The sequence below is a fragment of the Primulina huaijiensis genome, chromosome 7, assembly GCF_012295235.1.
Source record: "Primulina huaijiensis isolate GDHJ02 chromosome 7, ASM1229523v2, whole genome shotgun sequence".
In the NCBI taxonomy this organism is placed as follows: Eukaryota; Viridiplantae; Streptophyta; class Magnoliopsida; order Lamiales; family Gesneriaceae; genus Primulina; species Primulina huaijiensis.
Window position 1 is genome coordinate 18,591,214 of NC_133312.1, and position 23,673 is coordinate 18,614,886.

General features: G+C 36.5%; 1 protein-coding gene across 1 annotated transcript; it reads right to left on the bottom strand.

Moving 5' to 3' along the window:
- Window positions 1–867: 867 nt before the first annotated feature.
- On the bottom strand, window positions 868–4,267 carry LOC140981654 (uncharacterized). The gene is made up of 3 exons (XM_073448073.1): window positions 1,984–4,267; window positions 1,101–1,836; window positions 868–961 (listed from the first exon to the last, which is right to left on the bottom strand). Exons 1-3 carry the CDS (start codon window positions 4,265–4,267, stop codon window positions 868–870), a joined length of 3,114 nt encoding a protein of 1,037 aa, XP_073304174.1.
- Window positions 4,268–23,673: the final 19,406 nt, after the last annotated feature.

Sequence of the window (23,673 nt, forward strand, 5' to 3'; positions counted from 1 at the left end):
CTTCTCCCAAGTTACTTTCGATCATGAGTGGTTCTGCTTCCAACACGTGACTTGGGTCCGAGATGTATTTCCGTAGTTGAGACACGTGGAACACGTTGTGTATTCTAGACATGTTTGGTGGCAGTGCCAATCTGTATGCTAGCGTGCCCACTTTTTCCAAAATTTCAAAGGGTCCCACATAACGAGGGTTCAGCTTCCTAGCTTTACTGAATCGGACCACTCCTTTCATAGGCGAGACTTTTACGTAGGCCTTCTCGCCAATATTGAATTCCACTGGCCTTCTTTTCAGGTCTGCCCAACTCTTTTGTCGATCTTGAGCTGCCTTTAGTTTCTCTCGGACTACTGTAACCTTGTCTATTGTTGTCTGTATGAGTTCGGGTCCTACTATTGCTTTTTCTCCCACTTCATCCCAATATAATGATGATCGGAATTTCCTCCCATACAGAGCTTCGTATGGAGCCATCCCAATACTGCTGTGATAGCTGTTATTATAAGCAAACTCGATCAATGGTAGGTGATTGCTCCAATTGCTACTGAATTCTAGAGCGCAGGCTCGCAGCATATCTTCCAAAGTTTGAATTGTCCTCTCGGTTTGGCCATCGGTTTGTGGATGATAGGCCGTACTAAGTGTCACTTTTGTTCCCATGGCTCCTTGGAAGCTATTCCAAAATCGTGAGACGAACCTTGGGTCTCTGTCCGACAGGATGCTCACTGGTACTCCGTGAATTCGTACAATATTATCCATATACATTGTGGCCAACTTGTCCAGATTGTAGTTCATATGGACGGGTAGGAAGTGTGCGGATTTTGTAAGTCTATCTACGATTACCCATATTCCGTCCTGCCTTTGCCTTGACTTTGGTAACCCTACCACAAAGTCCATGGAGATATGTTCCCATTTCCATTCAGGTATTTCCAGGGGTTGCAATAATCCTCCAGGTCATTGGTGCTCTGCTTTGACCTGTTGACACACTTGGCATTTAGCGACAAATTCTGCCACGTCTCTTTTCATTCCATTCCACCAAAAATTGCTCTTAAGATCTCTGTACATTTTTGTACTCCCTGGGTGGACTGAAAATTTGGACTTGTGTGCTTCTGACAGTATTTCTTGGCGAAGGTTATCGCTGTCTGGTACACACAGTCGTCCTTTCATCCATAAGACTCCTCCGTCATCAATTTGTAGATCCTGAAACTTCCCACTTCCGACCTGTCCCTTGAGTTTCGTTAGCTCAGGGTCTCGGTCCTGGTTTAACTTTACAGTCTCTTGCAGACATGGCCTCGCGGAGAGTGAGGCCAGGGTGATCTTGCTCTCATTTTTCCGACTCAGAGCATCGGCCACCTTGTTTGCTTTACCCGGGTGGTAACTGATAGTCAGATCGTAATCCTTCAGAAGTTCGATCCACCGTCTTTGCCTCATGTTAAGTTCCTTTTGGGTGAATAGGTATTTAAGGCTCTGGTGATCTGTGAAAATTTCGCACTTGGCGCCATAGAGATAGTGTCTCCATATTTTTAAGGCAAACACGACTGCTGCTAGCTCCAGATCATGCGTAGGGTAGTTTTGCTCGTGCTGTTTCAACTGCCTCGATGCGTAGGCGATCACTCTTCCCTCTTGCATGAGCACGCATCCCAGACCTTCCTTGGATGCGTCACTGTAGATGGTGAATTCTTTATCTTCTGTGGGTAAGATTAGTACTGGCGTGGATGCGAGCTTTTCTTTTAATGTCTGAAAACTTTTCTCGCAACCTTCGTCCCAGACGAACTTGGAATTCTTCTGAGTGAGTTTCGTCAGTGGTATGGCGATCGAAGAAAAACCTTCGACGAACTTCCTGTAATAACCTGCTAGTCCAAGAAAGCTCCTGATGTCGGTGGCGTTCTTAGGTTTCGGCCACTCTGTAATTGCCTCGACTTTCCTGGGATCCACTGATACTCCTGCTTCAGAGATTACGTGTCCTAAGAAGGATACACTCTTTAGCCAGAACTCACATTTCTTAAACTTAGCATAGAGCTCCTTTTCTCTCAAAGTCTGAAGTGCAATGCGCAGATGCTCTTCGTGATCTCGCTCGTTGGAAGAGTAGACGAGAATGTCGTCAATAAATACTACTATGAACTGATCCAGGAATGGTTTGAAAACTCTGTTCATTAGGTCCATGAAGGCTGCAGGTGCGTTGGTCAGCCCGAAAGGCATCACTGTGAACTCATAATGTCCATATCTTGTCCGAAAAGCTGTTTTGTGGATATCTTCCGCCCTGACCTTCAGTTGGTGGTATCCCGTCCTCAGATCCAGTTTCGAAAAGACTGCGGCTCCTTTAAGCTGATCAAATAGGTCGTCAATCCTCGGGAGGGGGTACTTGTTCTTGACAGTGATCTTGTTTAGTTCTCTATAGTCGATGCACAACCTCATACTCCCATCTTTCTTCTTTACAAAAAGTACTGGTGCTCCCCATGGGGAAACACTAGGTCGAATTTGCTTTTTGTCCAGCAATTCTTGGAGTTGCTCTTTTAGCTCCTTGAGTTCAGCTGGCGCCATCCTGTAAGGTGCTTTAGAAATTGGAGCTGCACCAGGAACTAGATTGATTTCGAACTCCACTTCGCGGTCCGGGACTATCCCTGGGAGTTCTTCTGGAAAAACATCCGGGAACTCACATACTATTGGGATGTCTTCTATCTTTAGTTCGGCCTCTCCTTGCACTTCGCTAACCATTGCTAGGTAGATATCTTCTCCGGATTTCATTGCCTTCCATGCTTGGGAAGCGGAAAGGAGTGATTTCCGTTCCTTGGATTTACCATGATACACGATCTCTTCCTGATTCGGGGTTCGGAGTTTAACTCTCTTCCCTTTACAGTCCACTATTGCATTGTTTTTGGCTAACCAATCCATCCCTAGGATGATGTCGAAGTCGGCCATGACTATTTGTATTAAGTCTGTGCTGAATTTCTGATTACCGATACTGATCAAACAGTTTCTGTGGATCTCGTGAGTTTCGATGGCCTTATTTGTAGGTGTGGCTATTCGAAAAGGTTCGGCTAATAATTCGGGCTTAAGTCCTAGTTTCTTAGCGAGTCTCTTAGATACAAATGAATGCGTGGCACCACAATCAAATAACGCATAAGCAGGCACTTTTTGAATAAGAATGGTACCTGACACGACTTCAGTGGCGTCGTCGGCCTCTTCTTGAGTCATAGCAAAGACCCTGGCATTAGGCTTGCCTTCTTTTGGCTTGTTAGGGTTAGCTCCTGTATTTGGCCCTGTTCCCTTGTTGGGCCCGGCTGCTTGGTTGGCGGCAGTAGGACATTCGGCAATTCGGTGTCCCGCTTTCCCACATCCGAAGCATACTCCACTGTTTCTTCGGCATTCTCCCAGGTGTCGTAAGTGACAAGTTGGGCAAGGCTTAATATCCTGGTAGCTTGAGGTAGGCGAAGGTCCTTTTGATGGTCCACCGGACTGGTTAGGCTTCTTGAAAGTCTGATTACTGCGTGAGGGCTGATTATTCATGGGCCTTTTGTTCTTAAATTCCTTCTCTCTGCGCTGGATGTCAGTTTCGGCTCGGATAGCTGCACCCATTAGATCTGAAAAATTAGCGGGTTGGTAGACTGCTAGGGCTGATTGGATCCTGCTGTTCAATCCTTTTTTAAAACGGTGCAGTTTCAAAACTTCGTCCGCCATGATTGCCGGAGCATAAGATCCAAGAGCATTAAACTGGGAAGTGTATTCCACGACTGACATATCCGGAGTTTGAGTGAAGTTTTCAAACTCACTCAGTTTTTGCAGTCTGACTTCGGCTGGATAATACTGTTTCAGAAAGGCTTCTCGAAATCGCTGCCAAGTCATTGGTCCTGCAGCTGTCATGGCTGGTGAAATTGCTTCCCACCATTTTCCTGCTTTATCTTCTAGGAACGGCACAGTCACGTCCACTTTCAGTGCCTCGGGAACTTCTAATAGGCGGTGTTGAGTCTCTACACTTTTCAGCCAGCTCTGGCTGACCTCAGGGTCTGCAGCTCCACTGAAGGTTGGACACCGATTCTTGCGGAGTGATTCATAGTGGAACTTGATTCCATTTGGTGGTGGAGGTGGTGGTGGCTGATTAGCGTTCTGATTTCCCCATCCTTGCAGTGTTGTCGCTACAATGGTGGCTATGGCCATAAGATCAGTTCGGCTTAAGTTGATTGCAGGCGGGGGTCCATTTCCTTGCTCGTTCTCCTGTCCGCCTTCACGGTCAGTATTAGCATAACGCGGGTTGCGATTCTGTCTCGGGGGTCTGCCGGCCATTTCCTACAATTACGAGTTCTAAGAATTTATTGAACGAGTAGAGTTCATGCAATAGATTGTGCGGAAATAAATTGAAATCAATGAATCGAATAAAGCAAATTTTTATTGATTTCTCAAAAGAACTAAAATGAACATGACCAATCTAAAAGAATTAAAAGTCGTACTGAATAAAATAGCAACAACGGAAAAGTAAAATAACTCCTAGAACAAAATCACTAGGACATCCTAGCCTAATCCTCTATCTCTCCATCCCCAATGGCTGCTATAGGCTCCTCAATCTCTATCGGCTCTTCCTCTTCCGGTTCTTCCTCCGGCTCTCCTTCCTGAAGTAGCTCTACCATATGAGTGAGATGGGCATTCTCTGCATTAAGCTGGGCCACTTGTGTCTTCCATCCCTGAACGTCTGCCTCTGCCTCGTCCAACATATCAATGGTAAGCTGGTGGCGCAGTTCGTAATCCCTCTTATTCTGCTTGATCTTGTTCTTCAGTATCTCACCCTGTTGAGCCAGATGATGGTTCACCTTTGAAATGCTGTTTATAGCCTCACTTAAATTCTCCAGTCTCTTTTTGCTCCTGGCATTTTGCTGTTTTTCTTCTTCTAATTCTTTTTGGTATCGGTCGATGTCTTCGTGCAGCTTTCTCTCTCGATGCAAGCCGTGTTCTATGCCATCCCTCAAGTCCATGTTATCTCCTCTTACCAACTCTCCCTGGTAGATAGCGTTGTTAAGCTGGGTTCGTATTACCTCCTTCTCTGTGGCTAAGATCGCATTCTCCCGTCTTCTCTCACCTAGTCTGGCTCTAAGGCGCTTTATCAGGCGCGACTGATTATCAATGGCTAGCTGCTTCATGTGGATTGCAGCTTGGGCACGAGTGCGGAATTGGGGAGACATTTCGCTGGCGGGTCGACTCGCTGACTCGGCCGAGTTGACTCGCCGGGTTGACTCGCCGGAGTATGGTCGGAGCAAACGAGTAGGACGGCGACGGGGTGAGGGTCACGGAACCGGTGGTGGCACGGCCAGAATCGGTCGGAAAACTACTTAATTTGGCCGGAACTCGCTCAAAATCGACGGACTCACTTGAATTTGGGCGTTTCCGATTGGTTAATCCGATCCTGAAATTGATTGTTGAGAAAAGTTACCCATGCATCGTATATTGTTTGGGTAAATTTAATTGAAAATCGGAGTAGGATTGGTAGGGTAATTGGACGAAATACTTTTCGGGTTAGGGTTCATATGCCAATTTCGTAGATCTGAAATCCGGTTTCACACGAACACGAAATCTAAAATTGTTTGAGGGCTTTTCTTCGTCTCATCGAGGCGGTTCGGGAACTGGTCGACGATCGAAGAAAGGTTACCGGAGGCGGCCGGAATCGGAGGAAACGCGGCGCGCGTAAGGCCCTGTTTGGCCGATTTTTTCCGAAAATATATATATATATTTTTTTTGAAAATTCGATTTTTCCTACTCGGATTATGAACCTGGCGGCTCTGATACCACTAAAATGTCACGCCCCGAAACTCGGGATTTGACACCGGCGTTGTTTAACAATCACACAATTGAAACAACCAGCCTCGTAGCATAGTATAAACCGAAAACCAGTTTATTATTCATAATTCCTCAAAAAAACAACTGTCTTTACAACTGAAATAAAATAAATTTGCGGAACGTCTAATCTAAAATTTTAAATTTCTAAAATTCAAAAAAAAAAATAATCATGTCCACTAATCACCATCCCCAAAACTGTTCTGATTCTTCTTCTTCTACCTGCTCTTCGGATTTATCTGGGAAAGGTTGTAAGGGGTGAGTATTTTGGGAATACTCAGTAAATGGGGGAATTATCGAACACCACATAAAAATTTCATATTTTCGAAATAACGTATATTTACAGCATGCTTTTCATAATTTTTAACACTGCAATTTTTCACCTTTCATGGTTTACTGACGTCAGTCCCTAAGTTTTAATCCTCTAAGGGGGCGAGGCCGTAAAACAGTTCTATCCCACTGTTAAGGGCCATATGTTGGAATTCCACCCATTTTCAGGGAATCCTCACAGTGTCTCACAAAAACGTAACAAGATTTAAAAAAAACGTAGACGGTGTTCGACCGCATTTTTTTTTCTTTAAAAGAAAAACACATAACCCAAAAATTTAGAACTTTAAAAATTTGCCCACTTACCTTAAATTCTTGATGCAAAAATTACGTGAATAATTAGGGTTGCTTGCACAGGAATTTTCGAAAATTCCTCTTCGGCGGCTAGACGGCGGCAGCGCTTCGCTGTGCTCGAAAATTCCTATGGAGACAAGAGGAGGTTCTCGAAATTCTTAACCTGATATTAAACTGATATGATCACGATATTACAAAATCCCGGGTTTTACAAGTAAAATATATTATTTTACTTCGCTTGTGTTATTACTGAAGTTATTGGTAATGTATTACTTCGTAATTTATTATTGCCGAAGTAACGCCTGTCGAAGTAAAATCCGATTTTTCTAATAGTGACATGGAGTAAAATTTGCAATGATTTAAATAAGATGAATTTCATTAAGATTATACAAGTGCATAAAATTTTAAACAAAAATCCTATCACATCAATATAATAATTCTATCTTCTATGGCCTAAACATCTGTTATCACCACCTCTTCTTATTTCTTAATCTCTTCCTCCTCCTCCTCCTCTTTCTTCTTCTTCTTCCAATTTCCTTCTTTCATCATTGAGCTTAGACTCTTCGTACTTAGCCCTTTCGTCTTGCTGCTTTTTCTCTTTAAGCTTCTTGTAATCCACTACTTCCCATATTTGACATCACCACGTGCATATGATTAAGAGCTTCTTGCAGCTGGCTGCCAATAATGGTTTGAATATGATCGAGACAGGCTTCCACATGCAGTTGGGATCAGATTATTTGACCTGATAAAGTTACTCCCAAAGTTTCAGTCTAGCACTTGGCTACGTCTTGCTCAATGGTTAATATCTTGAAGTTATTCTCTAGAAAACAAAATCACGTAGAAAATATCTCTGAAAGTTGTTAAAAGCAACAATATGAGAAAACTTCTTGATCTTGACATTGTTGAATGTTTTGAAGAGATTTTTGATTTGTGTTTGAACTTGATCGAGTAGAACTTTGGAAGAATTATCGTCAAACTCGGAGAATATATTTACTTTGAGATCACAATAATAATCTTCTTCAAGGACGGGAGAGCTTTATTGAAACTATAACTGATGGAGGAGAGGAATAAAAGAGCTTTCTTCTTGAGGATCAGTGGTTTAGTCAACGGATAGAATTTGCAAATCTTCAAGTCGTTGTTTAGCTACATCTTCCATGCCACTAGGTCCCTGTTGGACAGTTCAAGTTGTTTTGGCAAGATAACAATCTCTTTGCCGGACATATTTTTAGGTGAAGCAATGGGGTCTTCAGTTTTCTGTTCACCAGCTATAGTTTTTGGCGATGATTCCATGTTTAGTTCTTCATCAGCATAATGTTCCCTTCCTTACTAGTAAATTCTTCAATCATTGGAGAAGTTGGATCCATCTTGCTTTGATTGAAGTCAAACCGGGACAGTAACTTCACCACTTAATTCATAGAGAAGAGCAATCTTTGGGAGATCTTCTTTCTGCATCTTCTGTGGTGGGGAAGATGGGGCTTATGTATTCAAGGTTCAAATCGGTCCTTTTGGCCAAATGTCTGAATTGTAGATTCCTCTGCAGTACAAATTTGAGGGAGTTCTTCCACGTTGGTGGGTATCTCGAACAATTGAACTATTGATCCTTTTGTGAAATCAGGTTCTGAAACTGAATGTTGTATATTAACAGAGCCTGGTTGCTGCACTTCTTCAATCCGACACAGTTTGGCTGCGAACCAGCCTGATTTTATCCGACACAATAAATCTCTTTTTTTCAGCCTCTGAGTGCGAACCAGCCTGACTCTATCTGACACAATAAATGTCTCTTTTTTCAGTCTCTGGCAGCTCATACTCTTGTCGTTTCACCTTTACATTCACAGGCCATCAAATTGCATCCATTTCAAGTTGGCTTATGATAGTTGCTTCATCCTTGGCGGTCGGGCTACAAGCCACAAAGTTCTTTCTATTTGCTATACCATAGCATCAAATATTTTCCTTGAGTTCCATTTAAATAAACTCTCGTTGATGGATAGCTTGCCACAACTTTGATTGTTGCACTCCCAAGAGCAAGTTGTCTGCAAGTAGTATAATTAAGTAAGTTCGAATATCATATCGACATGGAAGCTAAGATAATTACAAGTCCACTACGTTGTTTTTTTTTAGTTTTAATTATTTGATTTTTTGGAGGATGAATTTTAAATTTTCAAATCATAAATTAAATAATCGAGATTAGAAGATCTACTCTTGGTATTTCAATAAAGATTAGAATCAAAGCACATAAATGGAATTCACTTGATAAAATAGTTCAAATATATTAAATAATAATTATTATATTATTGTTATATAGTATGCTCTATTTATAATATTATATATACTCAATCTTATAAATGTTAACAAGTATTTATTTAGTTATATATTTGTGAACACCAAATCAAGATAACCACTTTAAATGGTTGGTATTAACAAACTAAAATTTAAATGATACCAAGAATTCAATATTATGATATATATTATTCATATATAATAAATCAAGTTAACCACTTTAAATTGTTAGTAATATCAAACTATTATTTAAGTAGTACCAAGAATTTGGTGTAATATATAGCGTCAATAAATCAAAACTTCTACTTATAAGTAGAGTATAAAAAATACTTAAATAATAGAAACTAAATATAACATAAATAATAAATAAATATTAAATAATATAATTAAAGATTATTACTTTATTATCATACAAATAACTTTATTTTTCATCTCCACTTTGAAAGATTAACTACTTATGAAAGAAATGAAGAACTTGGAATATATACTTAGCATGATAATTTTATTAAAGTAAAGAAATAAATAGAGAAAATTATGAAATCAAATTCTATTTCATAGAATGAGAGATAGTTGTAGATAATTGAGTTATATATATGATTTGTGGTAAAATTTTGTGACCATTTAACAAGTATTTTGAAAGATGTGGTCAAAATACTTTAAGCATGATAAAACTATAATTTCATTTGTACCAAAGCAACACATTGATTAATTTAAATATAAATGCAATAAAAACTATCCATATGTTTGAAATGAAATTATTGAATGTCAATGCACGAGAACGATTTCTCTCATGGAGTTGGAATACAGATTAACACTCATGAATGGTTTACAGAATGCAGAATGACAAACGAGGAAAATTAATCAAAAGATAAAAAATTTATTAGTTCAAAATCTAATCATTCCTATTTTTTTTCTTATTTACTTTTAATTTTTTTCCCATCCATAACAAAATATAATCAAACTGAATTTATGCTCTTTGACCACATATTTATTCAATTTGTAAAAAATCTCTCTCTCTCTCTTCATTTGTTTTAATTTTTTTAATTTTCTTTTTTATGAGAGAGAAATGAGTCATATCATATCACTTCAAAATGAAATTGATATTCGAAATCTTAAAATTTTTCTTTAGAATATAACCGTGTTTTCAAAATAAAAACTTCAGGTCTAAACAATATATAGCCTCCCTCAAGATCAATAAAGATTGTAAAGCTGTTTTCTCAGTTCTCTCCATTCACTCACAAAATATGTGCGAGTTTAAAATTCTAGGCACTCTTATAACGCCATATTCTTTAATAAATTATCTTATCACAATGGTTAATCACTAGAAGAAATTTCATAAATTATATTTTTATAGTGATCAAGTTATTGAGATTGACTTTAATTAAATAAAAATTTAAACATTTATAGATAGATTAATACATCATCTAATTTAAACATTTCAAGCATGTAATGTATGAAATTTTGCGAAAATTACTAAGGTACAAACAATAAGCAAGGTTTTAATTTCAATTTTTTTAATAGTTTTTTTACTTAAATTTATTCTCCTCCAATCTGAATATGAAATTGTCTCTAATGTCAAAACAACTATAAATATAGAGTTCATAATAAAAGAGATATCACCTGAAATTTTATTGAACATAGGAAACTGAAACAAAAACCAATTCACGACTTCATCAATGATCCATTTTTCTTATCTTACTGCTAGATTGTGATATTTTTTTATCATCAGATCATATTTATGAACAAAAGCTTACAAATAATCAATTAACTAGTTTTTATACTAGTTTGATTAATTGTTTTATCTGCTTGAATTTTATTACTGATAAATATATGCACTAATTTAAATCAACTAAGCCAATAATATTGTGAAGATAAGAAAATTTAGCATCGGGTAGTGGGTTAGTAAAAATGGTTGCGGCTTGTTGATCCTTTGAAATGTACTCCACTCGATGTCTTTCTTCATTACATGATCTCAGATGAAATTATGTCTTATATAAATACAGTTGGTCCGAGAATGAAGAACAAGATTGTAGTGATTGCTATTGCATTTGTATAATCATAGAAGATAGGCGATTCAACGAATTCCATAATACCTTAATTGTTGTTGAATCCATAGTAATTGTGCATAGCAGCTACCAGCGAATGAATATTTTGCTTTAGCCGTTGATGTAGCAATTGATGTTTGTTTTTTTACTGAACTAAGATATCAGTCTGTCTCCCAAGAGTTGTCATGATCCGCTACTGTTCTTTCTATCTGTCTTGCAACCTGCATAATCAGCATCTGAATAGCTAATAAGATTAAAACTTGAGCTTTTTGGATACCAAAGAGCCACACACATGAAGTACCCTTATATATATTTAAGAATGCTTTTGGCTGTAGTCTAATGAGATTGTTTAGAATTAGCATGAAAGCGAGCACATAAATAGGCAAAAACATGATATCTGGCTAGCTAGCATGCAGATATAGAAGTGATCCTACTAAGCCTCTCTACATTGTGATGCCCACTGATATTCCCCCTTCATATTTTTTTAGCTTGATTAATGAGCTCATTTGGGTAGTGGAAACTGCACAATTCTCCATGTCAAAATTTTTGAGTAGATATTTTGTATACTTGGTCTAGCTGACGAAGATGCTATTTTTGATATGTTTGACTTGCAACCCGAAGAAGAATGTGAGTTTTCTCATCATGTTCGTTTCAAACTTTTCTAGCATCATTTTGGAAAACATTTCTCCGAGTTTCGGATTAGTTGAAGAAAAAATTTTGTCATCTACATAGACTTGAACAAGTAACGCATGTTCACCATTAACAAATTTGAATAGGGTTTTATCAACCGTTCTAATAAAAAAGTCATGGGTCAAGCAAAAATTTAGACAATGTGTCATACCATGTATGAGGAGCTTATTTTAAAACATAACGCCTTAACTAGTTTATAAACATAGCTTGGATGAATGTGACTAACAAATCCAGGAACTTTTCCAACATAAACTTCTTCATTATTCAAACTGTTAAGAAATGTTGAATTGACATCCATTTGATAAACCTTAAAGTCTTTAAAGGCAATATAGACAAGAAATATTTTAATGACTTCAAGTCTAGCTACATGACAAAATGATTCATCAAAGTCTATTCTTTCTTCCTGAATATATCCTTGTGCAACTAATCTTGCTTTATTTCTTACTACTGATCCACTCTCATCTATTTTATTCCTAAAGACCCACCTATTTCCAATAACATGTAGATTGGCCGGTCGGATAACTAGATTCCAAACATTTCGTCTCTCAAACTGATTAATTTATTCTTGCATAGCATTTATCCAATTTGAATCACCTAAGGCTTCATATATTTTTTCTTAATTTCAAGTTGGGAAACAAAGGCATCATACATGAAATCATCCATCATTTGTTTTCTAGTTCTATGAGGAGCGGTTGGGTTATCAATGACCAGCTCGAGTGGATGATTTTTGTTTCATCGGAGACTTGGTCCAAATAGATTTGGACCTGGCTATTGAACGTTGGATCTTCATTTGTTTCAACATCATTGTTAGGATCGAGAAAGATTTTAGAGTGGGGTTAATAAACTCTTTAAAATATTTGCTTTCAAAATATTTTTCAATCGTTTTTAGGCAGTTGAAGTTTTTCTTCAATGGTTAGAAATATGAATCACTTGAAAAGTGCGAAAAACGGTTGACAATTTCTAATGATAGTTTCAACTGGTTGGTTGGCTTGTTAACAAGAAGCGATTTGAAATGTAAGTGCTCACGAAAAGTAAATACACGTGATTTTTATGGATGTTTGGAGATAAAACTCATACGTCACCCCTTATTCCTAATTAGGAAGAATTCCACTAAAAGACTTTGGCTTTACAAACTTATTGCAACAGCCTGCTCCAATCAGGACTTATCACACTGCTTGTTTTGGAACTCTTAGTGATCACTTTACACTTCTGGATTTTAAGAACGTTCGGTTTTCCAGACAACACAATCAATCAAATAACCAAAAGGTTACTGATAAAAGAAAACCATATGTTTTGAGTAGCACAAAATTGATCGTTGAATGATCAGATATCTTTCTGCTGAGTTCGTGCTTGATGAGCGATGAAGTATATGAACTTTAAGTACGCTCAGATCTTTGAGTATGCAAGCTTTAGAAGTGTGTCAATCGCGTGGTTGAAAAGTTTAAAATGATCGAACTATGTTCTGCATTCTTCAACTCTTCTTTTATATGATATCTTACCAACGGTCGGAAAAAATGAATAAATTAAATCTATATCGCTGGAATGATGTGTCACTATCAGCTGCAACTACATTAAATGTTCTTTAGCAAACATTTAATGTTATCTTTGCTTGTGTAGCTTTGAATCACATTCCTTTGAAGAGTTGTTGTTGAGCATCCTTTTTAGCAACTGTTAGTTCCCTCAGAGCTTGTAGGATGTTTAAGCAACCTTTCTATTCTGGGATATTGACATAAATACAGATCTTTATCGGGATTGGTGCAGGACATGGTTGACTTGTAGCGGTGCAAAACCATTGAATGTCCTGAGCCGGTCAGAAAATGACTTTCATTAAGTGAGCAATGAATGTCTCTTAAATGAAGCAGTTTGAAGATGTAGGACCGAGTGCTTACCGCTTTACCAAAAGCTATAACCGGTGGTAATGGTGCAACTCAAATCTTTTAAACCGCACAGCAGCTCAAAAACCACTGTTCGATCGCTTTACCAAGCAGGGATAATTATTGCACTCAACAATCTCCCTCCCAATAATTACATTCCTTGCAATCAATGAGAATCGAGCCTGTGACCTTGGCTTTGATAGCAATTATAGGACCAAGTGCTTACCGCTTTACCAAAAGTTATAGCTGGTGGTAATAGTGCAACTCAAATATTTTAAACCGCACAAAAGCTCAAGCACCATGGTTGGATCGCTCTATCAAGCAGGGACAATTATTGCACTCAATAGAAGACTTTGAACATCCAGTTGAAATTCTTCTAACTGTTGAAACTTCTTCAAGCTGTAAGCAGACATCCGGTTGAAAGTTCAAATTCTCGAAGACCATGCGGTTGAAATCTAGACTGTTGAAATGGTTCTTGTTATACAAGGAATATTGCAGCTGTTTCATGAAACAGTTAGATGTCGTTTTGATTTTGTCAATCACCAAAACTTCAGGGTAATAATAATTTCTTAACAATCATCCTGCATTTGAAGAATTTCTGGCTGTTGATTGCTCAACTGTTCGATCTGTTCACCATCATGATTTTGAGTAGCTTTTGTATTGCCGACTAGACTTGATTCAGGAGTGATTTCAATCATTCTTCTCAAATTTATCTCATGGTCACTGTTAGAATCAAGATTAGCATCATCCAATGCATTACTTAAATCATGTATATTGCTGCTACTATTTTCATTACAGACTGCAGATTTATAAAAAACTACATGCACAGATTCTTTAACGGTTAGAGTTATATAATTATAAACTATATAACTTTTCTAACTGAAGAATATCCTTAAAACACACCAGCATTACATTTATCATCAAAAGCAATTATATATGTCTTATCATTAGTATGAATTAAGAATTTACAACCGAATATGCGAAACTATGATATTGTTTTCAGATCTCATAGGGAGCCTTTCCATGATTCTTCTTGATCATTGATTTGTTCTATTTGTAGCATGCAGTGTTGACAGCTTCTACCCAAAATCTTTGAGAGAACAGATTCTGCTAGCATGGTTTGAGCCGCCTCTTTTAGTGTTCTATTTTTTCTCTCAACAACAACATTTTGTTGAGATGATATTGCGGCTTAAACTCGTGATTGATGTAATTATCTTTTAGACAGATTGAGAGGAGTCTTTTGGTAAACTTAGTGCCTATGTCACTCCTGATCCTATCCACCACAACGGTTATCTCAGTTTGTAATCTCCTCAGGAGCTTGATTAGCTGAGCAATGATCTGATCTTTAGAACTCAGGAGGATCACCCATGTAAATCTTGAAAAATCATCAACAAATACCAAGGTGTACTTCGTTTCCCCTAGGCTAATCACATGTATTTGACCAAATAGATCCATGTAAGAAGTTCCAGGCATCGAGTCGTTGAGATACTTCTTTTACTCTTGAAAGTTTATCTGACCTGTTTGCCTTACTTTCGTGTGGAACAAGCTTTATCTTTGGTAAAATCAATCTTAGGAAACCCGTGAGACCAGTTTTTGTTTGTTAAGATTGACAATAGATTTGAAATTTAAATGACTGAGCCGTTTATGCCAAAGTCAGTTCTTATTTCCGTGCAATGCAATAGAACATGTAGAAGAAACAAGATTATTATCATTGCATCTCACTTTAATGGTTTTTTGTTCTCGTAGTCCGGTTAACATAATATCACAATTTGTAGATTTAACAATGCAAGTGTGTTTGTGAAACTCTACTGAATAGCCATTGTCACGAAGTTGGATAATGCTAATCAAATTGAAGCACAAATTTTCAACTAGTAAGACCACTTTAATGATGATTTTGTCATGAATAATATTACCTTTACCACAGCTTTACTCTTATTTTTGGCCTTTTGTGGTCAATGAATTCTGATAATAGTTTGATATTGCCAGTCTTATGTCTTGAACATCAACTATCCAGAAACCAGGTAGATTTTTTGGGAATATTTTTCTTCAGTACGTGCAACATTAAAATAAGATTTTGATACCCAGATCTAATTTGGTTGTGACGAACCGTGTCTTAAAATAATACTACTTTAATATTTACGAAAATTTTAAAATTTTCTTATTAAATAATTTGTTATAAACATAACTCGTAAAATAAATCACGGTCACTACTCGTACTAAAAATAAAGTTAATATTAAACCTTTATCATTTGAAAACCACAACAAAAAATTCAAGTTAAAAACATCCATCATAATTTGAAAAATCCAACATAATATAAAAAGTCTCAACTTACTAGTCATCAATACTAAGGCATAAAATTAGAGAAAATATTTTTAAACGTGCATAATTAAAACTCTCGTGAACTACAAGTTCCTCGTGTTTACACTGCCACTGGCTCGAGCCTGCTCACTGTTCACCGCCTCCCGTCTTCTCAACTACATCATCTGCATCGATCAAGTCTAGTGAGTCTAATGACTCAGCATGCATAAACAGTGAATAACAAGTAATACGTAATAAAAATTCATGCAATTTTGACATAGCTAATACATAGAATAATATAACATAATTACGTATAAAGCGACTTTTCTGCATAAATATTTTCATAAAATCATATTTTCATACTCGTCATAATAATCGTAATCGTAAATCATTTTGCATAGAGTTATGTTCAATGCAAGTGGCCCATAACATAATTCGTTTGATCAAACTAAACCACATTACTGAGCCGACAGGGATCACCACAGCCCTTGGACTGGATGTTCAATCCCTAACATAACATAATTCCTCCGAAGAGGTTGGAGAGGTCCTCGGATACATTCTCCGGCTTCCAAACCCGTAATAATTTGTCCACAAAACAAATCGAATACCTCAAAAATAATTATTTTGCACGTCATACATACTTGCGAACATCATGAACCTCCTTGGATCGTTCTTGGATGTGCTACCCTAACATACTAAAAATTTATACCCAAAACATCCCCTAAGGCGCATTCGGACAAATAAGACTCCCGAATTAAATAGAATTACTTAGGACGTACCAATCGACTCGAGACTCGACCCATACACAAAATACATCCTAACCTACTGCCCAAGGCCCTAGACCAGCCGCGTACCATTCCTAAACCCCGTACCATGCACAACAAACAATCCGGACACAAGATGCCCAAAAAGTGACGCTATGGCACTCATGCATTTCGTACAACTTCTTATCGATTCTAACTCGAATCAAACCCAAACCAAGCCCTAGACTCGACCTTTAGGCATAAATTACGAGCCTGGTCCAGCCCGTTCAACCCCATACACAGACCAGCCCTTAAACAACACAGACAAGTAGCCCTAAGTCGCGAACAACACCCCATGTGTGCAAGCTTGTAACTCACGGTTCCAAAAGCTATTTTCACCCAACCGGACCCTAAACAACCATTACCAGACCTACCTTAGGACCCTAATACACAACATAGACCCTAGCCATGAACCCTGGTCTAGCCAACAACCAACCCGACACCACATAAGGTCGCGACCCATCCCTATGCGCGGTCGTGCGCTGTTTCCATTCCTGCTGCGCCAGCAGCTTCTCGACCACTCTCGGACCACTGATCGACATCTAAACACCTCCTAAAATATAACCATATGTAGCAGCAAGCCACATGATCGGTCCAGCGAAGACAACGATAAAAAACTCGAGAAAATGAAGGACCTCATGCAATATATATATCGAGACGAGTTTTAATCAAGTTCTAGCACATATACAATTAAACCAATGAATTTTAATGCATATTTTATATCAAAATACAGTATATAACATGATCGATGCATAAAAAAAGGTTTAGATATGCCTTTGCGTTCACCAAATATCGTTAAACGAACGTGTGGGAGAACATAGGCCGAACGTAGACGGTTTGCTACATTTTATGGTTCGAAAAGTGGTTAAATTTATCAAGTACGGTGGTGGGAGTGTTCGGATGAAGCTTTTAATGGAAGAAGATAAAAAAAAACTCAGCTCTTGCTTTCAAGAGTTTCTTGGCCAATTGTGTGTGCTTTGAGTGTGTGTTAGTATGTGTTGGTGTGTGGTCGTGTGATATAAGTAGAAGTAGGGTAGGATTCTTCCTCGTATATATAATAGAATATTAGCTAGGTGTTTAGGTTATTTAATCAAGCTTTAAATTACTAATTAAGCCCTCAAATTTTAAATTAAGAATCCCAAAATTTTAAAATTCTACCCATAATTAAATACTACCTAATTTAATTAATTAAGTCATATAAATAATTATTAAAATATTTTATTTCGAGTGAACATATTTAAACCCCTTATATTCGAATTTTGCTAAATATAATACTTAATGTCTCTTTTTCACCCGATAATTTAATTTTGGCCCTTAAATGCTAAAATTTATAAATATTTTAGAATACTTAATTTATTGGCTTAAAATAAAAATATAACTTAAATTTTTAACATCTTAATCGTTTCATGTCTCTTTTTCCTGTTAGTATCGAATATATATCTGAAAACTAAAACTCAAGATAACATTTTATATTTCATAATAATATATAAAAATTTAAATTAATTTAACTCATAGCATGCATTACTTAGATTATTAATTAAATAATTAAATTATTTCAATCACATATGGAGTTTACGTGTACTGGTTGTTGGGCACTACATTGGTCCTGATCGAATTAATCTTTTTAGGACTCACACTTGAATTATTTTTACCGTCTTACTAGTGTGTGTATACAAAAGATACAAAATTGTGCATATATGGTGATTTCTGTCACCAAATGTTGTTTGAGTCATTCATTCTTCCTGTTCAGTCTGTATTTATTTTGAATAGGTATACGATTGTGGTAACGATTGGACTTTCCATTCACTGAGTAATGTCCAGTTGGACTCGGTTTTCTGCAGAACTAGTTCGAGCCGTTGTGAGCGGCTTAGACTTGGTTTGCATTTAAGCAATATCCGATTAGACTTAAAACTAACTGGTTCAATATCCTTATCCACGATGTTTGCCCATGTTTTCAAAATTTACAGTCTGGTTGGGTTGAAATTTGGGTTGATCGTGTTCATATATCGTGCTAGACTTGAAAAAATTTATTATTTTAGATTTACTCTTGTCTAGACACGATTGAGTTTTTCCCTCAAAAGTACCACACTTATTGTTGCCAAAACCAAGCTCAGTTCTATCACCGGCTGCTTTTTGCAACTCGTGCATTTCTTGATGGAGGCAAAATACTTGTTCCAAGATTTGACAAAAGTTTCAACCATTTATTTTCATTTAAAGTTGATTGGAACACTCTATGCATCACATTTTCAGCGGCTAGCATACTGATTTTCACTTTCAGAGTACCAACTTCCTTTCGCTGTAAACATCTAGAGTTGGTTGACTTATCTGACAGGTTTTTACTTTATGTTTTGACTTCATCAAATGATTGTAAGAGTCTTTTAAACTCATCAACCATGTCATGCAGCGCCGTGATAAGATCTTCTCGTCTAAATTTATATGAGTCAAAGTTAAATATCATCTCATCGGTAGTTTTTAGCTAAATATCTAAAGTCTCCGGCCTAACATCTACCATGAGACACTAGAACTTCTCATCATCACTCTCATTAAAGGAGGCCTCTGAACTGGACTTGTCTGAGTCCGAGTCGACCTAATTTTTCTTCGGCTCCTCAGCAACAAGTACTCTTAGGTTTCTCATCTTCTTGAAAAATCTCGTCATCTTTGGACCATATCTTCTCAATTGGCTTCTTATCAAATTTTTTGGCCAATTGAAATCTACAGTGAAATGGCCTTACTTCCCGAAGTTCAAACAAGCTTGATTATCATTAACTTAACCTTTTTATGATAAGAATTAAATTTAGATTTATTTTTCTTCATTAGTTTGCCAAATTTCTTAACAAATAGAGACAAATCTCATTGCTTATCTGGTCAGCAAATTTTATGCTAGAGGTTTCTCCATGGGCGGTTGGAGTTTGGGTTGTGGTGGATAGAGCTTTGGTTGGTTGTGAAGTGGATGATTCCTCTTCTGTCTGGATCTCTAGCTAGAACTCATAAGATTTGAGGCAGAAAATAGGTCGTGCAACTTAAGTTTGTTGAGATCTTTGGACCCTCTCATAACCACCATCTTCACGTCCCATTCTCTGGGCAGTTCTCTCATAACCTTCAATGCAATCTCATGATTATTTTTTTTACCAAGAAACGTAAGTTCAATTACCAAATCATTCATCGAACTTATTAAAAGTCTCGTTGGGCTTCATCTTGGCATCATCAAACTTGTAGATTGCAACAGTCAGCTTGTTCTATTTGGTTTGATCATTTACCTCGTAGAGTTGTTTCAGCTTCTCTCATATCTCTTTGGTTATTGTAAAAGTCTTGATCTTGATGAAAATATTCTTGTCCAGGTTTTTGTATAAGTTTTTTTGGCCGCGTTGTCAATGTTTGATTTCTTCTTGTCATCAATCGTCCATTATGACCGGTGTTTCTCGACCATTTGTGGAGCAGCCTCAAATGCATTGTCTTTGAGTATTTTCATTGGACTGTTAGTGATGACCTAAGCAGTTAGATGTGCATGCGTACTTATTTTCTAGTCATCATAATATTCTTTGAAAAAGATATGAATTTTGTTAAACGAATCATTTAAAAGTATAATTATCAAAGTTCAAGAAAAAAATCTCTTATACCACTTGTTTAGATTGGGTTAGAATTTAGATGTGGATGAATAAACTCTTTTAAAATTTTCTTTGTTTTTGAACCCTTCTTAACATTTTTCCTGCTGTTAAGAAATATTCTTGAAGAGCTAGTGGACCACTAAAAAGTGTAATTTCGTAAAATTCCGACTTAACTAGTTATATACTATATTTGATAGTTTAAAAATAAACAGCTTAAAATGATATTTGCAAGAATGTAAGTGCGTAATGTAATAACACAAGTATTTTTATGGATGTTCAGAGATCAAAATCCTACATCATCACTTCTTCCACTCAGGAAAGTTTGCACTAAAAGACTTTGGTTGTACAACATCTTGTAACAACTCACTTTAGTTAGGACTTATCAGTGTCTAACTGAAACTCTTAGTATTGCTTTACACTTCTGAAAATTTAAGAACCCTCGGTTGACCAGAGAAAATCACAAAACTCAATGGTTAAACTTGACAGTTTGAGTTGCTGGTGTAACAAAAATTTGATACTTGGTGATCTGATATAATTCTAATAAGCGTGTGCTATATGAGAAATATGAAGTATTTCTTGTACAAGTTGTCAAAGATTTTGATAATTCTGATTTGAAAGATACACAAAAATTATGTATGTCGTGTTTCTTGCAATTGAATTTGCATCTATATATAGTTGACAACTTCCAATTGTTGGATAAAGATTTTCAACGATCACTTGTACCAGTTCCCAAGTGAATGGACTTGTCGCCCTCAGATGAGGTACATTTCATTAAATTCCAATCCAATGTTTATTTACTTTTGCAACTTATAACTTTTAGCTTCTGAAAAGCTTATTTAACTTAAGACAATTTAAGAAACTTTATGTTATATCGGGATTTGGTGTGATACTGTTATATATACTATAACTGGTAGTTTTTAGAACGGTTGGAAGTAAAGTATCTACTTTGCTTTGCACATATCTTATATGCGATTAGAAAGTAACGATCTTTATTTAATATAGGGCAATAAGAAATTAGATGATCTGCAGCTAGTGAAGAATAAAGCACTTGAGCGGTTGGACTTTTAATTAGCGGTTGGAAACCTGAAATAAAAATTAACAAACATTGGTTTCCTTAGCTTAATGATATTATTTTGTCAATCATCAAAACTTATGATAAAAAATATTCTAACAAGTTCCTTCATGAATGGTTTGTTGCAAGAGAAAGTGTATTGAACAACATACTGGATTTGTAAATCAGGATTTTCTTGATTATGTGTTTAAACTTGATGAAACTTTGTAAAATCTCATTTAATTTTTAATTGATCATGATTTTGTCTTTGGTACTTTTGATGAAATTTTATTTAAATTTGTAAAAAGTGATCATAATCTTTTATTACAAACATATATTTCTGATACTATATTTGGATCTACTAATCAAGAATTATGATACTACATTTGGATCTATTAATCAAAATTGTGCGAGAAATTCTCAAAGTTAATGAAGGAAAAAAATTGAGATTAGTATGATATGCGGTCTGGCAATTTCGTCGGACTACAAGTGAAACAACTTGATAATGAAATCTTCAACAATCAAGCTAAATATACAAAAAACACTAATCAAGCTGTTTGGGATGAAAAATTGTTCAGTTTCTTCCGTCCTATGAGTTCATCAATCAAGCTAGACAATAATGAAACTGGACCTTAGGTTGAGGTATCTTTATATAGAGGTTTCATTGGGTCACTGTAATACTTAACAGCTACTAGACCAGACATCATGTTCGTTGTATATATATGTGCTAGATTTTAAGAAAACCCTAAAGAATCACATTACTTCGTAGCCAAAAGAATTTAAAATATCTTAAAGACACTCAAAATGTTGGAATCTGGTATCTAAAAGATTCTAGTTTCAATTTATTTGGATAGATAGAAAAAACACAAGTGGAACCTATCAGTTCTAGGGAGATAGACTGATCTCATGCTTCAATAAGAATCAGACCTCCATGGCCACATCAATAGCAGAAACTGAGTACTTTGCGGCTAGAAATTGTTGTGCACAACTACTGTAGATTCAATAACAACTAAAATATTATGGTGTTCAAGTAGTTGAATCTGTTATCTTCTCTAAAACACAAGTGTTATAACAATCACCTACAATCCAGTGTTTCACTCAAGAACCAAGCATATCGATATCAGAAATCACTTTATTAGAGACCATGTTATGAAGAAATACATACCGCTGGAGCACGTCTCAACATATCAGAAAGTTGCTGATGCCTTCACCAAACCTCTACTGGACACTAAGTTTTCTTATTTTAGAAATATACTCGGTTTTGTTGATTATAAGTTAATTATTTATGCATTGATTCTGAGAGAATGTATTGGAACATTTCATGTTCGCAATCTTGATTTTAATGTTGACAAAATTTGTAATTATGTTTCTGACATATTTACTCAAGTGTGAAGTTATTAACACATGAAGCAAACTGAAACTGAATTCTGCACAAGCTGAATTTCTGGCAAGCTTCAGTATTTTGATGTTATCTCTCAGCTGGATGATTCAAATGACAATCCGTCAACTTAACTGATCAGAAAACTCAATGTGAAACAAGTTGTATTTCACATCAGTTGGGTAAAATCGGATGTTATCAAGGTCTAACTGATAGCTGAATTATCGAATTGATTGCACGAAAACGGCAATCAGTTGGGTATGAGCTGTTGTGGTATTTTTATCATATCTCTCAGCTCGGTTATTGAAATGAAGCGAGATAGTATGCGTTGGAAAGATAAGATGATAATCTACATATTATCTTCATAAGTAAAAGTCTTAATCAAAGCTTAAGATACTGATAAACGACGATGAAACTACTGGTTTTGCACAAACGGATTTCAGCACACCAACTAAAACTAAACCACACCAGTTGAACTGAACCAGTTGACCACTCGGGAAAATGTCAGCAAGGCGAATTTGACCGTTGTAATTTAAGAAACATTACAAAAACTTTCCAAACTGTCATATTCTTGTGTCTAACGTATATATCATTGTTGGGGCTTATAATTACAACATCTTAAAAGATCAAACAAGAGCTTTTGAAGAAGATTCAAAGCATGGGCAGTTAGCATGAAGAAATCAGCGAGTTGAGAGGACAAACCCTTGTGTGAGGATACATTTAAGATGTATACAGTAAATGATAAATACCTCTCACACAATCACTCACACATATACAAGAGAGTTGAACTTCAAATATTAGTTGAGTGAGTCTTTACGCAAAGACGTAAAACATTATGTTTGTAGTCTTTGCATATGAGACGTTAAACAATATGCTGATTGTGAGGTGCTGCCTACAATCTTGAGTGCTAGGAGTTCTAGTTGGGTGTTGCCCTTCCTGATCGGGTTTGTACAAGTAGTTGTGTAAATCAAAGTCTTCTAGTGAATTTTTCTCAAGGGAAAGAAGGGGTGACGCAAGAGCATTTGAAGTTTCCAACATTCATAAACAAATTCGTGTCTATTTATTTGTTGTATTTAGTTATCATTTTCATTATTTTAAAGATGCATTGTTGAACATTATATGTGTTCTTCAAATACAAAAATTTTGCATACAAAGTGTTTGATAAAATGCTTCAACCAAAATATTTTTACTCATTCAACTTGTATATATTTTAAATGCTTTACA